An 18,969-nucleotide genomic window follows, 5' to 3' on the forward strand; every position below is an offset into this window, starting at 1 on the left:
TCCCCTCCCCTCCCCTCCCCTTCTCTCTCTCTCTCTCTCTCTCTCTCTCTCTCTCTCTCTCTCTCTCTCATCAATAAAATCTCCTTGGGTGAAGATTTAAAAAAGTTTGTTGTGAGGATTAAATGAGCTAATGCATAGCTAACATATAACAGTGTAGGCTCCATATGAAGCGGTCTGTAAGCATGGCTTTTATTCTTTGCTTTCTCCCAGCATATGCAGCCTTTGTCCTTTAGTTCACATGTCTCCTGCACCGTCCCGCCTCCCCCCCGCCCCCTCGCTCATCCCATGCCAAGACTCAAAGCCTTAGGAACCACCATATGGAAAAGTTGGGGGCATTGGCTGACACCTGTTTTTTCAGGGGGTCATTAAGGAGAGGGTGGGGGTGATGCAGGGTAGATTTTCACACCTGCATCTGAGGGGGGTGGAGACAAACCTGCACCAACACCATGCCCTCCTCTTCTACTGCAGGTATGAAGAGGAAATTAACCGGCGCACGGCTGCTGAGAATGAGTTTGTGGTGCTGAAAAAGGTGAGGGGGCAGATAGGAAGGATGGGGGATGTTGTCTGAACACAGGGGATAGGGAACCACATGGCCCTCTCACCTGAGCAGCCAATAGAGACCTGTGACCAAGGTCTGCTCTAGGGACTAAAGAAGGGAATGATGGGCTTGGAGAAGGAGAGATCTGGAAGTCAGGCCGCTATAGCATAGCCTGTCTTGTGTTTGTGTGCGCACATGCACTTGTGTGTGTATGCGTGTGTATGCGTGTGTGTGTATGTGTGTTTATGTGTGTGTGTGTGTGTGTGTGTGTATTTATTTGTGTGTGTCTGATTAGTCACTAGACTTGTTTCTGGAGGGGTTAGAATTAATATCAAAGGATGAAAGTTAGAAGGGGAGATTCCAACACCAAATAAGGAAGTGTTCTAGCACAGTCAGAACATTTCAGTACAGACAAGGGTGGCACATGGCAGGCTGGAAATACCTGCTGAATGAATGGAATGGGCTGCCTCGAGGCAGAGTAAGTTCCTCATCCCTGGAGATGTGCAAGCCGAACTTGGAAGGTCTTAGAAATATCGTACAGGGGTTTGATTTAAGGTTCTGATTCAATGCACATTCACTGAGCAGCTGAGTTTTCCAGGACCATCCACATAAATGCAGCCCCCCCCCCCCCCCCCCCCCCCCGGGGTGGGCCCTTGAAGATTCAGGGATGCACAATCCATAGGAGTTTAACCACAGGAAAGTGTGGCTAGAAGGGATCCAGACATCATTTGGACCTGCGGTGCTATCTGTGGCCCACCTGTGCCAGACCACCCATGCTGCTAGTTAAACACTCAGGCTGGAGACGTTCCGTGTCTGAGAGTGGTGCCCTGGAGTCTGAATGGTTTTATGCTCTCTTATTTGACTGATCAGAAGTTGAGGCTCATAGTTAGTAGGTGGAAAGGATTTCCCCTGAGTGTCTAAACCACCAAAGCCTTCAGGAACAGGATAAGTGTTGGGTTTGGGGCTTTAGACTGCTCTGGGCTGCCAGAACAGAGAAAGTACCTCCGGTCCTGGGGCTTTCATGGAGATGTCAATCATGCAGCCTGGGAGAACTGAGTAGAGGAAACTTCATCCGTGGGCATGTCAGGCAGCTGGAGAAACTGTATGCTTCTTGGTAGGGCAGTGGTGTTGGCCTGTAGGTTGGACAGTGCTAGCTGACTCCCACCCCAGCTAAATGGTCTGTGTACTTCTCACCACTTTTCCCAGGATGTGGATGTTGCCTACATGAGCAAAGTGGAGTTGGAAGCCAAGGTGAATGCCCTGAATGAGGACATCGACTTCCTCAGGACCTTCTATGAGACGGTGAGAACCTCAGGAGTGGGAGACATGTCATGTCCTACATGTCCTAACCAGGGGGCCATCTGGTCCACCCCCACCTCTGGGCTAGTCTGGGTGTGAGTTGACCGTGTGGGGGTACCTTTATCCTTTTTGGACTTAGGAATCTCAATGGATGGGGAGTTTGGGAGGAGCTGGCCTTATCAGAGCAGATTGGTAGGGTCCATCAGGATTGGCCTTTCAGAGACATGGTATGACCATTTTTCTGGAAGTGGGATAGGGAGGGCTAAAGGAGCCAGGAGGATGTCAAGGGATCCCAGGCTGTGATGGAGTTCAGTGGTGGGCTGGGTGGGGCAGGCCAGGGAGCTGAAATCAGGAGAGATGAATACCTGAGAGTTTCCACCCAGAGGGACTGGGTGAGGCTGCCCACCAACTGGCCACTCTGTTCACCCTCCCACCTCATTCTTTCCTACTCACTCTTGCCCTGCACTGGGCTTCCAGCTCTTTCCCTCATGGGACCTAAAATCCTTTCCATTACCATCTGTGTGAGGCTCTGGCCTTAGGCAGAGGGGAGGGTGGCCAGTCATCTGGCAGGACTGGTCTGGGACATAATTTCATGTTAACCTACATACAGTTCTCATTTCTCATTTCAGTCTAGTCCGTGTCTGAATATTTAGCCTCCATTAGCCCTTTAGAGTGAATTTCCATGTGTTAATTTCAGGGGCTGGATCCTTGAGGCTTTCTTTAGGCATTTTTAATCTTAGTGCAGGTATTCATATATCTGTCACATGATATATATATATATATATATATATATATATATATATATATATATATATATATATAATTATGTTCTTCTCATTATGAAATAGGTACTCATTGCAAAAAATCCAGAAAATTAAGTAAAGCATAAAATTGAAAACAGGTCACCTATACCTGCTCTTATCATCTTGGTATCTACCTTTCCAGACATTTTTTGTGCATATATACACATAGAGATATAGAAATATATATTTTAATAAAAACAGAACCACACTTTTTCCATATAACAGAATGTCACGGGTACATTTCCCTGTTTGTAAACACAGCCATGTCATCAGATTCAGAAGCTGCAGAGTGCTTTGTTATAGACCATGATTTATTTTACTCACCCCCTAGTGCTCCCCTCCAGAGTAGAGCTCACGCCCGGCAGCGCCTCATGGCAGGAGCCGTCACAGCCCCCCACACCCTGTCAGACGCTTAGTTGAGAAGTTGCTAAGGGGCTCTTCAGGGAGCCAGGGTCGGTGGAACTATTTGGCAGATGCTGGCCTGTACCCTCTCCCTGCCTGGTGACTCACACCCACTCTGGCCTCTTCTCCCTTTTTCTTTCCCTGGTGTGTGGGGACTCCCAGGATGGGCATGGGTGTGTCATGCCCCAGGTCCCGATGTTCTGTCTGGTGCCTACAGGAGCTGTCAGAGCTGCGGTCCCAGATCTCTGACACGTCCGTGGTACTGTCCATGGACAACAGCCGCTCCCTGGACCTGGACAGCATCATCGCGGAGGTCAAGACCCAGTACGAGGAGATGGCCAACCGCAGCCGGGCCGAGGCCGAGACCGCGTACCAGACCAAGGTGTGCAGCCACTGGGGACACATTTCCTCCTCCTGCAGGGTCCTTGGTGGCAGTTTTCCTTACTCACTCGGTTTCAAGCCTTTAGGGCCTGGTCCCACTGTTCTGGCAGGACTCTGTGTAAGTCTGTGGTGCTCGCCAGTGTCCTGGGAAAAAGAGACTTGCAAAGGACAGGGCCCTGCCCTGATGCGGGAGCAGGGCAGAGGAAGTGGACATAGTTTAATACTTTTAATAGGTAAAATGTGGCAAGTATTCATAGTGTTAGGCAGTGTTTCAGATGTTTTAACCTGTATTGACTCATTTAAACCACAGAACAGCCCTATTAGGTAGGCACTGTATTATCCCCATTTTACAGATGAGAAACTGAAGCACAGAAAGGTGCAGTAATTTGCCTAACTCCACACAGCTGACAGATGGAAAAGCAGGGTCCTAGGCTGCAGACCAGGCGCTGTATGGAAGCAGTACAGCTGACTGTGAAGATGCTGAGGAAATGGGTCAGGGTTCCGGGGAAGGGAGCCTGAGGCAGGGTTTAAAGCAGCATAGAGGGCTGTCTCTGCAGGGATAGGGGGTCATCCGTGGTGCACAGGTGAGAATACAGGTACGCCTACAAGGAGGCCTGGGCTCAGATTTGCTGTGTGATCCTTGAGCAGTGCCTTCATTCCCTGGGATTCACTCTCCTCATCTGTGAAATGGGTGGTGCTGAGGAGAGGGGTGCTTGATAGGTGAGGACCTCAGACTTCCAGGGATCCTCCAGCACTATGATGTGATGCGGATGGGCAGAGCCTCAGGATCAGTGGGGATGGGCCCCAGGAGCCATCCTGGTCCTCTCTGTCTTGTCTGGGAGGAAACTGAGCCTCTGAGCCACCCACTGCCCTATGTCTGGCCTCTTGGCATTGGGTGAAGATTGCTGGGAGTCAGACTTTCCCTCCTTGGGAAGATAAGCTGAGAGGGTTTGCCATTCAGAATCTTGGGCCTTCCTTGGGTGGGGAGAGGGACGAGTTGCCTGTAATCATCGCTCATGCCTTGTCATACTTCTCTGTGTGGCTGTTCCAGTTAGAGACCCTGCAGGCCCAGGCCGGAAAGCATGGGGCGGACCTCCGGAACACCCGGAATGAGATTGCGGAGATGAACCGGGCCATGCAGAGGCTGCAGGCTGAGATCGACAACATCAAGAACCAGGTGGGCACAAACCCTCCTCCTTGCTCCTCCCTATTTCTTAGGGTGTGTGCAAGGCAACCAGCTGACAGTGAGGAGCAGGAGGCTGGTGGAGCGGGGGGAGGGGGGGCAGTGTCAGCCTGCCCCTGCCTCCCACCCACTGCCCAACCCGGGCCTGGCTGAGGCTGGTGCAGCTCAGACCCACTTGTGAGAGCTCCAGGACGGAATATTCTTGGCCAGCTTTAGGCTCGGGCCAAAGGGAGAAGAGGAGCCTAGCGGGCATAGAGCCTGTGGAAGAAGCCTTGGGCTGGCCGGCCAGAGAGGAGCCACCACTCGTTACCATCTTGGTACTGAGCACTCTCCTTGCACCCAGCTCTGGATGCAGTATGCGTGCCTGGGAGCTCCCAGTGGTGGAGGGTGGGGGATGGAGGACAGTGGCCAGGAGAAGTCCTTACTGTGGCTCACAGGCTCTGTCTCAATCCTGACCTCACTTTCCACCACTCCCTCGCTGGCTATGCTCCGGCCACACTAGCCCGCTTCCTGTCCCTTGCATTTATTTGCCAGGCATCTTCATGCTTCAGGGCCTTTGCACTTGGTGTTGCCTCTACCTGGAATGTGGTTCTCCCAGCTCCATACATGGCTGCCCCTTTCCTACCCCTGGGGTTTAGAACAAGAGATCTCAGGGATGGCTTTTTCAACTGCCTATGAGCAGTCTGTCCGAATGAAGCACCTGTCACTCTCTGAAATGTTCTGTCTCATTAATTATATATTGACTGTCCCCCACATCCACTGGAATATAAAAAATGCTGCCTTAGAGCAGGGGCCCCATCTGTCTGGTTCACTGCTCCTCCCTTCCCAGCACCTGGCACAGCCACAGAGGTGGGAGGGGCAGCTAAGCCTGAGCAGGTGTCTGCAGCGGGGAGGGAGGGAAGGTGACCAGTGCAGCAGCTTCAGAGAGCTAACTTCCAGAGGAGCTGGGAGAATGAGATGTGGGGGTGGTTTGCCCAGAAGTGTCTTCCCCTCGGAGCCCTGCAGGCCTGTTGACATGAGGGCGGAGGCCTCTGGCACAGATGCAGGGCCATGAGTCACCGGTGAAGCGGGCCAGCCTCCAGGCCAGTGGGGAGGCACAGCAGAAGGAATGGCGGCTGCCCAAGCCCTGCAGCTTGTGCTGCATCCGGGTCTCCTCTCACACTATAGGGCAGAACCAGGCCCCAGAGTTGGGGTGTCTGCCGCCATCAAGGGCCCCAGAGGTAGTGGGGTGGGCCTTGCCAAGGGGGCACCCGTGTGACAGGGAAGGGCACTGACAGGTGAGTGAGGGGCAGAGAGTGTCAGAGGGCCTCCTGGGGAGGATTGGGGGGCTGGGCAGAGGGCAGAGTGCATGAGCTAAGGAGAGGGGATTTGGGGACAGACAATGGTGGGTGAGAAGGAAAGAGAAGGAGCACTGGTTAGGGCCTGGGATGGTGGCCCTCTCACCCGGCACTAGATAGACTCCTCCACAAGCAGAGGGAACGCCATAGCTGGGCAGGAAGTGGCGGTTATTGCTCAGGTCCATCATGAATCTGATCACCCCTCCCGAACCTGGGGGCTCCAAGCAGTGTGTCTGCTCCAAGTCCTGCTCTGGGCCTGTTCCAAACTGCTTCCAGTTTTGAAGCTGATTTTGGTTCTATCCGCCGCCTGACATTTGGGAATTTAACTAGGATCCCATAGCTTTGGAGGTCCTCCAGCCACGGGGAGCTGCGAATCAATAGGATTTATTAATAATAATAATAATAATCCTAATAGCATTTATTAAGTGCTTGCCCTCTGCTGGACACCACCCAATTTGTATATTACTTCATTTAATGCTCACAATGTCCTTATGAGGCAGGCACCAGGATTATTGCTGTTTTAGAGAAGAGGAGACTTTGGCTTAGAAAGGTTGGTTCATCCAAGATCACATAGCTCGTAAGTGGCAGAGACGGAATTAGAACCTAGGTATTGGGTGTCAGAACCCATGTTTTTAATCCCTGGGACCCTCTGGTGCTTGGGGAAGTAGGCTGGTGCCAGTGAAGCCCTGTCAGCAAGTTGCCCAGGTGCTCACCTCAGGATGGGGAGGCAGGAAGCCAGTGACTGGTGAGACCTGCCCCCACCTCACAGCTCCTCTATTGCCCACAGCGTGCCAAGTTGGAGGCTGCCATCACTGAGGCTGAGGACCGTGGGGAGATGGCACTCAAGGATGCACGTGCCAAGCAGGAGGAACTGGAGGCTGCCCTGCAGCGAGCCAGGCAGGACATGGCTCGGCAGCTCCGGGAGTACCAGGAGCTCATGAACATCAAGCTGGCTCTGGACATCGAGATTGCCACCTACCGCAAGCTGCTGGAGGGCGAGGAGGGCCGGTGAGGTCACAGAAGCTGAGAAAGGGATCCTTCTGGGGCTCAGTAGGGCCTGGGGCTTGACATTTATCCATCGACAAGCATGTCCTATGCACCCTCTTATGCAGGGCACTGGAGGTGGGAGTGCAGGGGGTACAGCTGAGGCCCACTTCTTTGCCCCTGAGATGACCTAGAAGGAAAGACCATGTGGTGTAAAGCTCATTGAAAAAGTTGAAGTCATGACTTCATGTGGGTGGCCATTAGCAGGGCCATCTTATTTGATCCTTAGAACACATTCAGGTAAACAGGTCAGGTATTGTTAATACAGAGAGAAGCTGTGGTTCAGTTTTATTAACTGAGGGGACAGGGTTGGTGTGCAGTCAAGCTCTGCTGATTCCTGGTTTAAGCATCTTCTATAACCCCAGGCTGCTTCTCACTATGTAAAGTGCTAAGTCATGTGGTATTGACTAAATGTGCTGGAGGAGTTAATTTCTCCCTGTCCCCAGAGATATTTGCATACTTACCTGCAGCCTGAGAGGGGGCTGGGAGGGGTTGGTCTGTTTATTTATTTATTTTTATTTTTATTGATTCCAGAGAGGAAGGGAGAGGAAGAGAGAGAATCATTGATTGGCTGCCTCCTGCATGCCCCACACTGGGAATCAAGCCCCCAACCCAGGCGTGTGCCCTGACCGGGAATGGAACCGTGACCTCCTGGTTCATAGGTCGATTCTCAACCACTGAGCCATGCCAGCTGGGCTGGGATGGGTTAGTCTTATAGGGAATTCTTCATGAAAGACATGGAATATATGGCCATGAAGTTGGGCCTTCCTTCTCACCTTGATGGGTTGGTTGATTCACTCAGTCACTAGATAGGCTGTAGAGTATGTCTTGGGGGAAGGTCAGGATTTGATGAGGGTGAGAGGGAGCAGTGTAAGCAAAGCCCTGGAAGTAGAACTCATCATGGCTCGGCCTACAGAGATAGGTAATATGTAAGACATGTTTCTGCCTCCAGGGAACTTGCAGAGGGGTAGAGGGGACAAAACACCTGCAAAGGAAGCACTCAGAGACTAGTAACTTGGACCTGTAAAATGCTGTTTACAAAGGACCTTTCCTTTTCTGAGCGTTATTCCGGAGGGCTGAGGAGAGGAGATGGGGAATGAATGGAGTAGAGAGGAAGGAGGTGAGGTGGCTGTCCTCTCTCCACCTCTTGGGGACGTGGAGATAGACACCTTATTTTTATCCCTTAATCCAGGGTGGGGAACCTTTTTTTCTGCCAAGGGCCATTTGGATGTTTATAACATCATTCCTGGGCCAGCAAAATTATGAACTAAAAAATTAGTCTGCTATAATTGGTCAAACATTTAATTAACTCACCCCAATGCCTTGGCAGGGCCACACCAAATGATTTCACAGGCCTTATATGGCCCGTGGGCCACCGTTCCCCACCCCATCTTAATCCCTCAGCCCTTCCCAGGGGCAGGTCTAGGGTTAGAAACTCATCCACTCACCCAATTTGGGGAGGCCTTTAGTTAAGAATACAAAGTTACAAACATAAAATTAGGCACAAAGCAAATATTTATTTAGGATCAGAAAAGGGTGACAGGGTGAAGAAAAGAAAAATCGCGCAGATCACTAGAGCCCGAGGTATTTAGGTTCCCCTTTGAGTTCTTTAGGAATTGAATTCTTATATGGAATTGTTGCCTGATGTCAACCATGCTTCCCCCTCACTCCCCAACTGCCAGTAATGCCCAGCACTTGCAGGGGCCATTTTAACAAGGGGCCTGGAAGCTTCCTAGCATACCCATCTCTTGCCCTTGGCCTTTGCTCTACCCCCTGCACTTGGGGCTGCTGAGGCCAGGTGGCTCCCTCACTCCCTCCGCAAAGGCGAGGTGTCCCCTCCTCCCCGCAGAGTACACTCATTCCCAAGGCCAAGGGCTTGTGTGTCACAGAGCAAACACACCCAGCTGTCTTGGGCGGATTTTTAATTTCCAGTGCAAGACGGTGCTTCAGCTCCACTGGCTGCTTAAAGTCACCCCACCTACCTCCCCATTCCCTCCTCAGTCCCTGTTGGAGCTGCCTTCACTCAGTCAACAATACACTAATTATTTTAACACGTAGTAATGACTACCTGCCAGACCTCATACAGTAATCAGTCAGCTACAGCCCACTTTGAGGATTTTATGGTCTGGTTAGGGGAGGCAGCTGTCTATGTAATAATAAGAGGGACTACCATTTACCTAATCCTGTGTGCCCAGAGCTTTAGGTACATTGTGTCATGGAACTCTGGCAAACCACCCTGTGAGGTTGGTACTGAGTGAGGCCCTATATGTAGATGAGGAAATGGAGGCCCTAAGACATTCCCAAGGTCATGTAGCCAGTAGGTAAGAGGGCCTAAGTGAACGCTGCCCCCCACTCCTCCTTGCTCATTTTGCAGCAAGGTTGAAGGAAGGCTGGAAGTGTGGGGCAGAGGACAGAATACCAGTCCTGTGTGGGGCCTGGACGGAGGGGCCTGGGAGTGCCTCCTCCAGGGCTGAGGGAAGGGCTGCTCTCACAGGTCTCTCCTCTGCCCCCAGGTTGACCGGAGATGGAGTGGGAGCCCTAAATATCTGTAAGTCCTTCGCTTCAGCCCACCCCTTGTGCTCTCCAGACTGGGTGGGGCCTATAGGATGGCATGTGGGCCTGAGGGCCGGGGCTTGTGGGGATCTGGAGCCTGCCTCCTTCCCTTCAGTAGCTTCAAGCAGGTGCCCTAGAGCTGCCTCAGCAGCCCAGGGAAGCTTTGCTGGGTGCACCCCACCCCGCACTGTCCGAAGCTCCTTCTGGGTTGGCCCATGGTGTGGAGGGTGGGAAAGGGAGGTGACGGTCGGGGGGAGAAGGGGCAGCCCAGCATGAGGGTGGGTGGAGTGAAGGGATGGGCTCTGGGTGATGGGCCCATGCTGACTGAGTCCTCTCTCTTCTCTCCCAGCTGTGATGAATACCACCGGTGGTGGCGGCAGCGGGCTGACCTACAGGGGAACCAGTGGTGGCAGCGGACTGGCCTTCGGGGGAACCATTGGTGGCAGCGGGCTGGCCTTTGGGGGGACCATGGGCAGCAATGCCCTGAGATTCTCAAGTGGAACCCAAAAGGCCTATTCCATGAGGACCACATCTGGCACTCGCAGGAGTGTCCTCAACTGAGCCCCAGGTGTGGGGACACCCGTATCCCTTCCCCCCAGAGTCATAAGAGATTCCCACCCTGGTCCCATCCTTGGCCCCAAGACTGCAAAGCCGTCTAAAGAATGATGTGAGAACAGCTTCCAATAAACAGTCTCTTTCTGAGCCTGGGTGAGCCCATGGCCAGCACCTGGTATCCTGGCTGCATTTGGCTGGCAGAGAAGGGGGTGAGGAGGGAGGAGCCCTCGAGAGGGTCTACTCTGGTAAATGGAAGCCTTTTGTGCAGGAGAATGGGGGCGCTGCTCTAAGGAACTTGGCTCTTATGGAGTGTGAGGCCTTGGCCCTCTCCCAGGGCTGGGCCAGTTCCAACTCTTCTCTTGAAGAAGCCCAGACATCTCAGAGAAGTTCTGGCTCTGCCAGGAAGGGGCAGGGCAGCCGAGTCCTCCACTGCTGAGGGTGGGGCTGTGTGCCCCTCCCCCCGGCACTTGCGGCCAGAGAACATTCCTCAAGCTGTTTCTGGCTGGAACAGCCAACTCTCAGACTGGCTGCCCTCAGCCCTTCCTGGTGCTTTGTCTGCCAGGCCCTGGACTGTGTGTGTTTGGGTCTAGGATTTCTGTGGGGGGCAGGTGGGGGGGGTGTTGGCAATGGAGGGAAGTCTTAGTGTGTGTGTGTGTGTGTGTGTGTGTGTGGCGGGGGGGGGGGGTAAGGTGAGGAGGCCAACAGAGTCTGGGGACCTGGTAGTGGCTCTGTGCCCAATCAGTGGGCTGAGGGATGGTCTGTGTATTGAACCCCCGAGGGTACATCTGTGTTAAGTCTGTGTTTGATGGGGCATCTGTGTGTCAGGTCTCTGACTCGGGGTCTGTGTGACTGTGAGTGTGGGGTGTCTTTGTGGCCTGTGCTTGGGACATCCATCCAGGATGGACAGCAGCACATCGATGGGTAGTGGGGAGGAGGTGGGAGGTCTCTCTGAGACCCTCTGGGAGTGGTGGTGGTGGTATGTGTGTGGGACGGGGTCTACAACAGGGAGCGTTGGTTTATGGGGGAAGGGGAAGTCTGTATATCCGATCCCATGGTCAGGAACTTTACCATGTTGAGGTGGGGGCGTCGTGGGGGAATGGAGGGAGTGGACCACGGGTGTCTCAGCAGCATGGGGTCCCCACGCAAGGTGTCATGGGAGCCAGCACCCCCATCCTTGCTAAAGCTCCTCCCTGTTGCCCTTCTCACTTCCCTTCCAGCTCCTCTGTGTGCCTGGGTTTTGGGGCTGCCAGCTGATGCCCCTGCACCCTTCAGGATGTAGGAGTGTGGCACCCTGGGTAGGGTGCCCCAGAGACAGCCCACCCTGCCTCTCTGGCTGAGAACAGCTCCCCTGTTGCCTCCAATGGGGGTGAAAACCGGGTGGGAAGCCCACATGTGGAAGCACAGATGCGCAGGGAGTCTCCAGCCATTACTTATGACCCCTGAGCTTTATTGGAAACATGGAGACCAAGCATGAGGAAAAGGGAGCGAGAGCCCAGGCAGCCGAAGAAAGCTGTTCCCTGGGAGGTGCACCTCAGCCATTGTGCACAGGTTTAGAGGGCAGGGGAGACACAGCACCAGCAGCACTTTCACACCAGACCCGCCCCAGGGCCAACCCACCCCTTAGAAGCCACAGGAGTCCAAGTTCCCAGGGCAGCCAGTCAGGATTGGACCTTTGCCCAGGGTTTCGAGAAAACCAGTCATTCAGACTTTCGGGGATGGGGAGAATTACCAAGACACACCAGCACGGAGAGCTGACCTCCCTGGAAGAAATGAAGAGACAAGCAGTGGGGGGAAGGAGGTGCGAGAAATTAAGGCAGCAGTGTGGGCAGGGCAGGGATGCTTCCCGAAGCCCTTCCAGCTCAAGTCCAGGCTCTTCCTGGGCACCGGGCTGGGGCCGGCGGCTGGAGTTGGGCCGGCCCGCTTGCAGAGCGGTGTGTATACAAAGACTGAGGCACTAGGCAAACCGCACCAGGCGGCCACTGCCACAGCTCTGCCCGCAGGGCGCGCACATTCCAGTGTTCACCGCTAGGTTCCCGCTGCAGGGGGCGCTGCAGGCGCTGCCGGTCACGGGCCTGGAGCCCGACACGCAGAGGTCCCCGCAGACAACGCCACCCCGGGAGCTGCTGACACCTGCGGGTGGAGGACAGGGCTTAGTCCCTGTGCCAGATGGTGGCCAGCGGTCCTGCTTGCTGACCAGAGCCCACTTCTCTTGTTCAGAGGTGCCCCCCCCCCTCATTCTTATCCCTGGCTTCTGCCTCACACCTGGGCACTCCTTCCTGCAGTCTAACCTCAAGGATGGATCCTTGATAAACTGTTAGCCCAGGCCCCTCTATCGGCAGAAATAGCTACTAAAGTGATCTCAATTATTCACTGCCGCATTCCTCTCCTTCCTTCCAGGGTCTTCAAATTGCGGTTGTATATTTGTAAACAAAGTTTTATTGGAACCCAGCCAGACCTATTTATTAAGTATTGCTTATGGCTGTGGTTACTTTCACATTATAATGACAGATTTGAGTAGTTGAGACAGAAACTGCATGGCCCTCCGTCTAAAATATTTACTATGTGGCCCTTTAAGAAAAAGTCTGCCCTACAGAAACCCCAAGTCCTTATATTGGAACCCACAGTATAGATTACTTACAGACATTTATAGCGCCAATCCCTTCACACAACCTGTGGGGAGAGCAAAGAGACAAACACTAATTGGGGAGAGCAAAGCTTGCAAATTCCCTTCTCAAGTAATCTTGATGCAAATTCGATGGAAACAACAAGCAAACATGTTCCTGGCTCTAAGCACAGTTTGGGGAGATTGAAGAGGCATCCTTCCCACAGGTGTGATTCTCACCTCTGCTCCTCGCCCTCCAGCAGGCGCCTGTAGGTGGCGATCTCGATGTCCAGGCCCAGCTTGGAGTTCATCACCTCCTGGTACTCCTTGAGCAGGCAGGCCATGTCCTGCTTGGCCTTCTGCAGGGCGGCCTCCAGCTCGGCCAGCTTGCAGCGGGCATCGCTGACGGCTGTCTCGCCCTGCTCCTCTGACTGCTTCACTGCGACCTCCAGCTTGGTGTTCTGGGAGGCACGGGGTGGGGTGGGGGTGGGGGGTTTACTAAGGCTCCTGTTCTGGATTTGGGGTCAGAGGCCAGGCATCCAATGACCATTGACTGTCAGAGGAAGAAGGGGCCTCACCCATTTGGGAGCTCAGGGGTTGCAAATTAATGCTGCCAGGAAGGTTGGCCCGGTGTCTTTAATTTTGGAATTTAACACAAAAATCCAAATTCCTGGCTTCTCTTGAAAAATATCTATGGCTCTGGGCCCACTGGCCCTGCATTTCCATGAGGCCTGCCTCAGTTGGATCTGATTAGCTCTATCCTTAGTGCTTTCTAGTTTACCACACTCTAGTGTTTTCAGCACAGCCTACTCCACGCATTTACTAACCTCTGGGACATCTGAGTGTGTGATCGCTGACCTAGACCAATGGGCCACAGAGGTGAAATGGTTTACCCCAAATCATGTGGTAATGAGAGGCAGGGCTGGTTTGAGAGCCCCAGTTACTTGCCCCTCAGACCAGTGCTATTTCCTCTGCCCCTTTATGTCCTGAAGGCCAAGAGAATCCTGGTCATTCCATTTTCCTCCAAACTGCTCCCCCCATACTGTCCCCTCTCATCTCCATTCAGTGGAATGGAGAGCATTTTCCATGGAAGAGACTCATTTAATGTGTGCTGTTTGCCCCTTTTCCCACACTTTGGTAGGTGTCAACCCCAAATGCCCCTGCTGTGGGCTTAACCCCTTCTCTTGCTACACTGAGGGGTAGGCCAGGCTCCCATACCTGGCACTTGGCGTTCTCGACCTCGGCGGTCAGCCTCTGGACCATGCGGTTCAGCTCGTTGATCTCCTCCTTGGTGCGGCGCAGGGTCTCCCCGTGACGGATCACTGTGGCCTTCATCTCCTCGCACTGGGGGGAAGCAGAAATGCTCCTGAGACACGGATATGTCATTCCACTGAGCCCCACAGTTTGCACATTGGCCACCCCAGCTGCCTGCCCTTCCCTTGCCCTTTTAGCATCCCTCCTGCTAGGGTGCTGGGAAGGGGGCACTGGGCACTCACCTTGCTGCGGTACCAGGACTCGGCCTCGGCCCGGCTGCGGCTGGCGATGTCGTCATACTGAGCCTTGATCTCGGCAATGACGCAGTCCATGTTCAGGTCCCGGCTGTTGTCCATCTTGACGACGACCGAGGTGTCTGAGATGTGGGCGTGGAGGACACGGATCTCCTGTGTGGCAGGGGAGTGGGAAGAGCTTCTTTGACCAGAGCCCTGCGCTCGCAGTGTCCCCCTCATGGTCCTTCCCCGTTCCCTTCCTCTGCTTCCTCCAAGACTCACTGTCTGAAGGCCCAGTCTCCAAGATGCCCCCTCAACCTGGGGCCTCTAAATGCACCTCAGACCCAGAGTCCGCGGCTGAGAGGAGCCTTGCTGCTCTGCTGTTCTGCACTCCCTCTCACCTCCTCATACAGTCGCCGCAGGAAGTCAATCTCCTGGGTCAGGGCCTCCGCGTTGGCCTCCAGGTCTGATTTGCGCAGGTAGGCGCAGTCCACGTCCTAAAGGGCAGCGAGTGGCACAGGAGTCTCACTGGAAAGACCACACAGAGCCCTTCCCACCAGGGAGGGCACCCTCCCTGCAGACCCTCCTCAGCTGCTCAGCCCAGTGCCTGGTATCATGGCCTTGGTGACGTCCTTTATGCAGGTAGAGGGGTCAGGAGCAGGTTTGGGTAAAGGAGGGAGACCCTGAGGTTTCCAGGCATTTCCTCTGGTACCCACTGGAATGATGCCTCCAGGATCCACATCTTGTACCATCACTAAAACTTAGGATCTAGTGTAAAATGGGTCAATTTTACCGATGCCCTACCCATCTCTGCTCTGGAATCTCGTGGAAAGAGATATAGATCTCTGGTCAAAGAAGAGGTCTCAGGGATCAATTCTGCCTCTTTCAAGTCAGTGTGACTCAGGGCAAGACCCCGGACTTCTGTGCCTCAGTTTCCTCACAGTGACCCTTGCCTCCCTCATATGGAGGTGGTTGGAAGGACCTGGTGAGAGTCTACACAGTGGCACTTGTGCTGAGTCAAGTCTAAGAGCTGAGGCACAGCAGCACTGTTTACACCTTCCCCAACCGTGGCTGGTCTGAGGATTTACTCTAGCCTTAGTGTGCTTTTTCATTCACAAATGTTTATTGAGTGCCTACTCTCTGCCAGGCACAGGGCAGAAGGAGGTGGGGAGCCACTGGCCAGGTGGGAGTTACCACGGATAGAGGAGATTGCCCTGCCTGAAGTAGGTGGAGTGCCCTGACGTCCAGGGCCACCAGGGAGCATTAGGGCATTTGGGGAAAAGAATAGAGGAGAGGTTGGGCTATGTGATTCTGGGGGTGTCGCTCAGCCTCTGAATTACAGAAAGCTCCCTCCTGCCTCTGTCCTTGGTTCTGAGTTGTGGGAAGAGCATTCTGGGGTCACTCACCTTCTTTAGGACTACAAATTCATTCTCAGCAGTGGCCCTCAGTGCCACCTCCTCTTCATACCTGGGACAAAGAGCATAGGTTCAGTGTCTAAAAGTTCAATAGGCTGGGATTTGAAGAGGAAAAAAAAGTAAATTAGGGCCTACACAAACAGACTCCAGGAACTGGGTCATTTGGAGGTGATCATAGAATCAAAGTGTTGGACTAGAAAGGACCTTGTCCATCCCTTTCCTCTTGGTACTCGAACCAACCCCTGTCACCCAATGCTCTTACTGATTCAGGAATTCTCACTCATGATGTGGGCCAGGGTGGGTGCCATGCACATCTTCCTAGGCCTTCTCTCTGCTTCTGGATTGTAACTCCAAAGGGGGCAGGAACCCTGTCCTTGTCTGGTATCCCCCTTACCCCTCTTCCTTACTTTCTTACCCCTCCCTCACCTCAGGGCCCAACACAACACCTGGAACATAGAGTACATGTTCAACAAATGCTTGATGAATTAATGAAGTAAGCATGTAATAATGAGGTAACTGGAGCAGCTCAGACTCTCCAATGTTTCAATTCCCATCCCAGAAAAAAAAAGCCCCACAAACTTCCTGTCACTGTCTTCTTCCTTGTGGAAAGTTCTTCTTGTGGTCTAACCCAGAGCTACCCTGCTCTGACTTAATCCAGTTCCTTTCTCCAAAACCTCCTCCCTGATGCACTCACTTCTTCTTGTAGCCCTCCATCACCTCCTGCACGTGGTTGAGCTCTGAGGCCAGCCTCCCGCTGTCGGCCTCCACACACTCGGCCTCGCGCCTCAGCGTCTCGATGTAGCCCTCAAACAGCGGCTCCAGGTTGCTCTCGCAGCACTTGCGGTTCTGGTAGTACTGCCACTTGGTCTCCAGCAGCTTGTTCTGCTGCTCCAGGAAGCGCACCTGCCATTTGGGGTGGGAGGAAAGTCAGTGGGAGGAGCTGATCTCCCCAGCCCTCCTCAGAGAGCAGGCAGAGTCAGACAGAACTGGCAGTGCCCGCGTTGTGCAGAGGCAAGAGGTGGCCGCCATGGACCCTGCTGGGCTCTCCTGGGCGAGGGTGCACCACAGTCCTTGTTTCATGATTGCTTGTTCAGGCCTGAGCGAGGGTCTGTCTAGGTGGCCCTGGATGGGATGAGTGAGAAGCTGAGGGCATATGTGGTGTGCTGGATTACAGTTGGGCTGGGGGACAGGGAGGGGTGGAGGGTAGTGACAGGAAGGGAAGGCTTCCTGGAGGAAAGGATGTAGAGCAGGGGTTGGAGGGATACAGGAGGACAAAAGCCTTTCACTCCAAGCTCCTCCAGGGCAGGGCCTATGGCTCCTTTAGCTATGTCCTCAGTGGCAGCCTGGGGCTGGGTGAGCAGTTGTTTGAATGGATGGTCAAGGTGGGGAGGCCTTCCTAGCTGGGGAGGTCAGAAAGGCAGACTCTCACCTGGGGAGCTGGAGAGAGGCTGGGCTTGGGGTCCTGCTCTGCCACCCACTCTCGGTGGGCCCTTGGGCTGGCCCCTTGCCCTATATCCCTGTCTCCTTTGTATTCTGTTTGCACTCAAAGGGCTGGACTGGGAGTGGCAGCAATTCTCAAATATGAGCCCTTCGCTGGCTGACTTCGAAATGTTGCCATCCCCTTGTGTGATTTCATTCATGATGGATCTATAAATGAATTTTCTTAACATTTACACTTAAATGAGATTAAAGGAGTAACTTTATATTACCACCATAGTTGTAAAACCATTATCACTATGCATTCATAAAAGGAAACCATAAAACATAAATTGTAGCTGAAACTGTTGCCCCAGAAAGTTCTGAACCTCGAGGCTTGCTCTCTTTATCAAAGTGGGAGAGTAGCAAGTATTGGAGGGATGCTAAAGACACACTAGTGTTAGCACCCAATGAAGATTTTCTCCATTTAACCTAAAGGACTGAAAAACTTGTGAAAGGAGGTGAATTTTCTCATCAGGTGCTATTTAATGCTTTAATGTATTAACTAAAAGTATCACATAAAATATCAGCACTCCTGCCCTGGTTGGGTGGCTCAGTTGGTTGAAGCGCCATCCAGTACACCATAAAGGTTCTGGGTTTGATTCCATCAGGGCACATACCTAGGTTTCAGGTTCCATCCCCATCCGGGCATGTACAGGAGGCAACTGATCAATGTTGCTCCTCCACATCTCTCTCTCTCTCTCTCTCTCTCTCTCTCTCTCTCTCTCTCTCTCTCTCTTTCTCTCTCTCTCTCTCTCTCTCTCATTAGATAGATGTATCACCCGTTTCTAAAGAGGCAGCTTGGGAATCCCAGGTCCTCCCAGGAGTTCCAGGCTCAGTAAGGGTGTGCTCAAGGACACCCACCTTCTCTGTGGGTACCTGCCTGCCTGGACAGAGGTTGTCTGCAATAACATTGCTATCAAATCAGGAGCCCCTGCCCAATACACAGCTCTCTGTCAATGTGGTCCATCTCCATCAGATGTGGTCCATCTCCTCCATCAGACTGGGAGCTCACCTGGACCACATCCCTCCTGCCCCTGACTCCTCTCCAGTGCCCAGCCCAGCAACAGAGGGTTCAGGGAAGGCTGGTCAAGGACACCCACCTTGTCGATGAAGGCAGCGAACCTGCTGTTGAGACACTTGATCTGCTCCTTCTCCTCATGCTTCACGCACTGCGCGTTGGGGTCGATCTCCAGGTTGAGGGGTGTGAGGAGGCTCTCATTGACGGACACGGTGGTGATGCAGGGCGGGCTGGGTCCGCACACGCCGCCTGAGCGGTATCCGAAGCTGCGTCCACAGGAGCCAGAGCGGAAGGTGCCGCAGACGCTCTGGCTGCCAAAGCCCCCTGTGAGGCCGCGGTAGCAGGAGACCCCGCGGTAGGGGGCGGCGGTGATGCAGCAGCGGCCGGGCCGGGGTCCGCAGGCGGAGGCGCAGCTGAAGGCGCGGACCCCGCAGGGGCCACCAAGGCGGGTGGAGAAGCAGGACATGGTGCGGCGGCGGCGGCAGTGAAGGGCACTGAACCCCGAAGTCGGCGTGGAGTCTTATATCGCTGCGGGCTGGCCCGGGGAGGGAGCGCGCAGCCAGCGCATTTATGAGCTTGGAGGTCGGCCCTGGTGCCCAGTCCCGCTGGGAATCAAAGCGGGCCGGCCGCCTGGCTGCCTCCATAAAACAGCGTTCGCCCCCTCGCCCGGCTTTATGGGGCCCAGAAGTGCCCGGTCAGCTCCGCCCGCCCTGGCACAGGGCGGGCCCGACACCCCTCTGCCAGACTCGGCCTGGGTAGCGCTGGATCTTTGGCTCCATCCCCAGGCTGGGCAGCTGGGCGCACCTGGCCCCTCTTCGGGTCCCAGCCCTGCGAAACCACCCTTCAGGCTGGGAAGCCTTGGTCTTAGTTTTT

The 18,969-nt window shown here is 54.0% G+C and overlaps 2 protein-coding genes across 2 annotated transcripts in view; one reads left to right on the forward strand and one right to left on the reverse strand.

Annotated features, from left to right (window-relative positions):
- Positions 1–10,273, forward strand: part of KRT7 (keratin 7) — a 14,201-nt gene extending 3,928 nt beyond the window's left edge. Inside the window, exons 3-9 of the mRNA XM_006095685.2 lie at positions 469–529; positions 1,745–1,840; positions 3,260–3,424; positions 4,475–4,600; positions 6,731–6,951; positions 9,501–9,535; positions 9,890–10,273. Coding sequence (XP_006095747.1) covers positions 469–529; positions 1,745–1,840; positions 3,260–3,424; positions 4,475–4,600; positions 6,731–6,951; positions 9,501–9,535; positions 9,890–10,101 — 916 coding nt within the window. The 3' untranslated portion in view covers positions 10,102–10,273. The remainder of the gene's footprint in view (positions 1–468; positions 530–1,744; positions 1,841–3,259; positions 3,425–4,474; positions 4,601–6,730; positions 6,952–9,500; positions 9,536–9,889) is intronic.
- Positions 10,274–11,521: 1,248 nt separating this feature from the next.
- Positions 11,522–18,617, reverse strand: LOC102431177 (keratin, type II cuticular Hb1-like). Its single transcript, XM_006095684.3, has 9 exons — positions 18,179–18,617; positions 16,294–16,502; positions 15,591–15,651; positions 14,586–14,681; positions 14,194–14,358; positions 13,916–14,041; positions 12,938–13,158; positions 12,734–12,765; positions 11,522–12,225 (listed from the first exon to the last, which is right to left on the reverse strand). Exons 1-9 carry the CDS (start codon positions 18,560–18,562, stop codon positions 12,050–12,052), a joined length of 1,470 nt encoding a protein of 489 aa, XP_006095746.1. The 5' UTR covers positions 18,563–18,617; the 3' UTR covers positions 11,522–12,049.
- Between the last annotated feature and the right edge of the window lie 352 nt (positions 18,618–18,969).

Source organism: Myotis lucifugus, unplaced genomic scaffold, assembly GCF_000147115.1.
Source record: "Myotis lucifugus unplaced genomic scaffold, Myoluc2.0 scaffold_160, whole genome shotgun sequence".
Lineage (NCBI taxonomy): Eukaryota > Metazoa > Chordata > Mammalia > Chiroptera > Vespertilionidae > Myotis > Myotis lucifugus.

Excerpts from the sequence above, each read along its gene's own strand:
- LOC102431177 (XM_006095684.3), bottom strand. The coding sequence starts at position 18,562 with ATGTCCTGCTTCTCCACCCGCCTTGGTGGCCCCTGCGGGGTCCGCGCC. Across the intron at positions 14,682-15,590 it reads AATTTGTAGTCCTAAAGAAG|GACGTGGACTGCGCCTACCT; the intron begins GTGAGTGACCCC and ends GCTGCCCTTTAG. Across the intron at positions 12,766-12,937 it reads CTGGAGGGCGAGGAGCAGAG|GTTGTGTGAAGGGATTGGCG; the intron begins GTGAGAATCACA and ends CTCTCCCCACAG.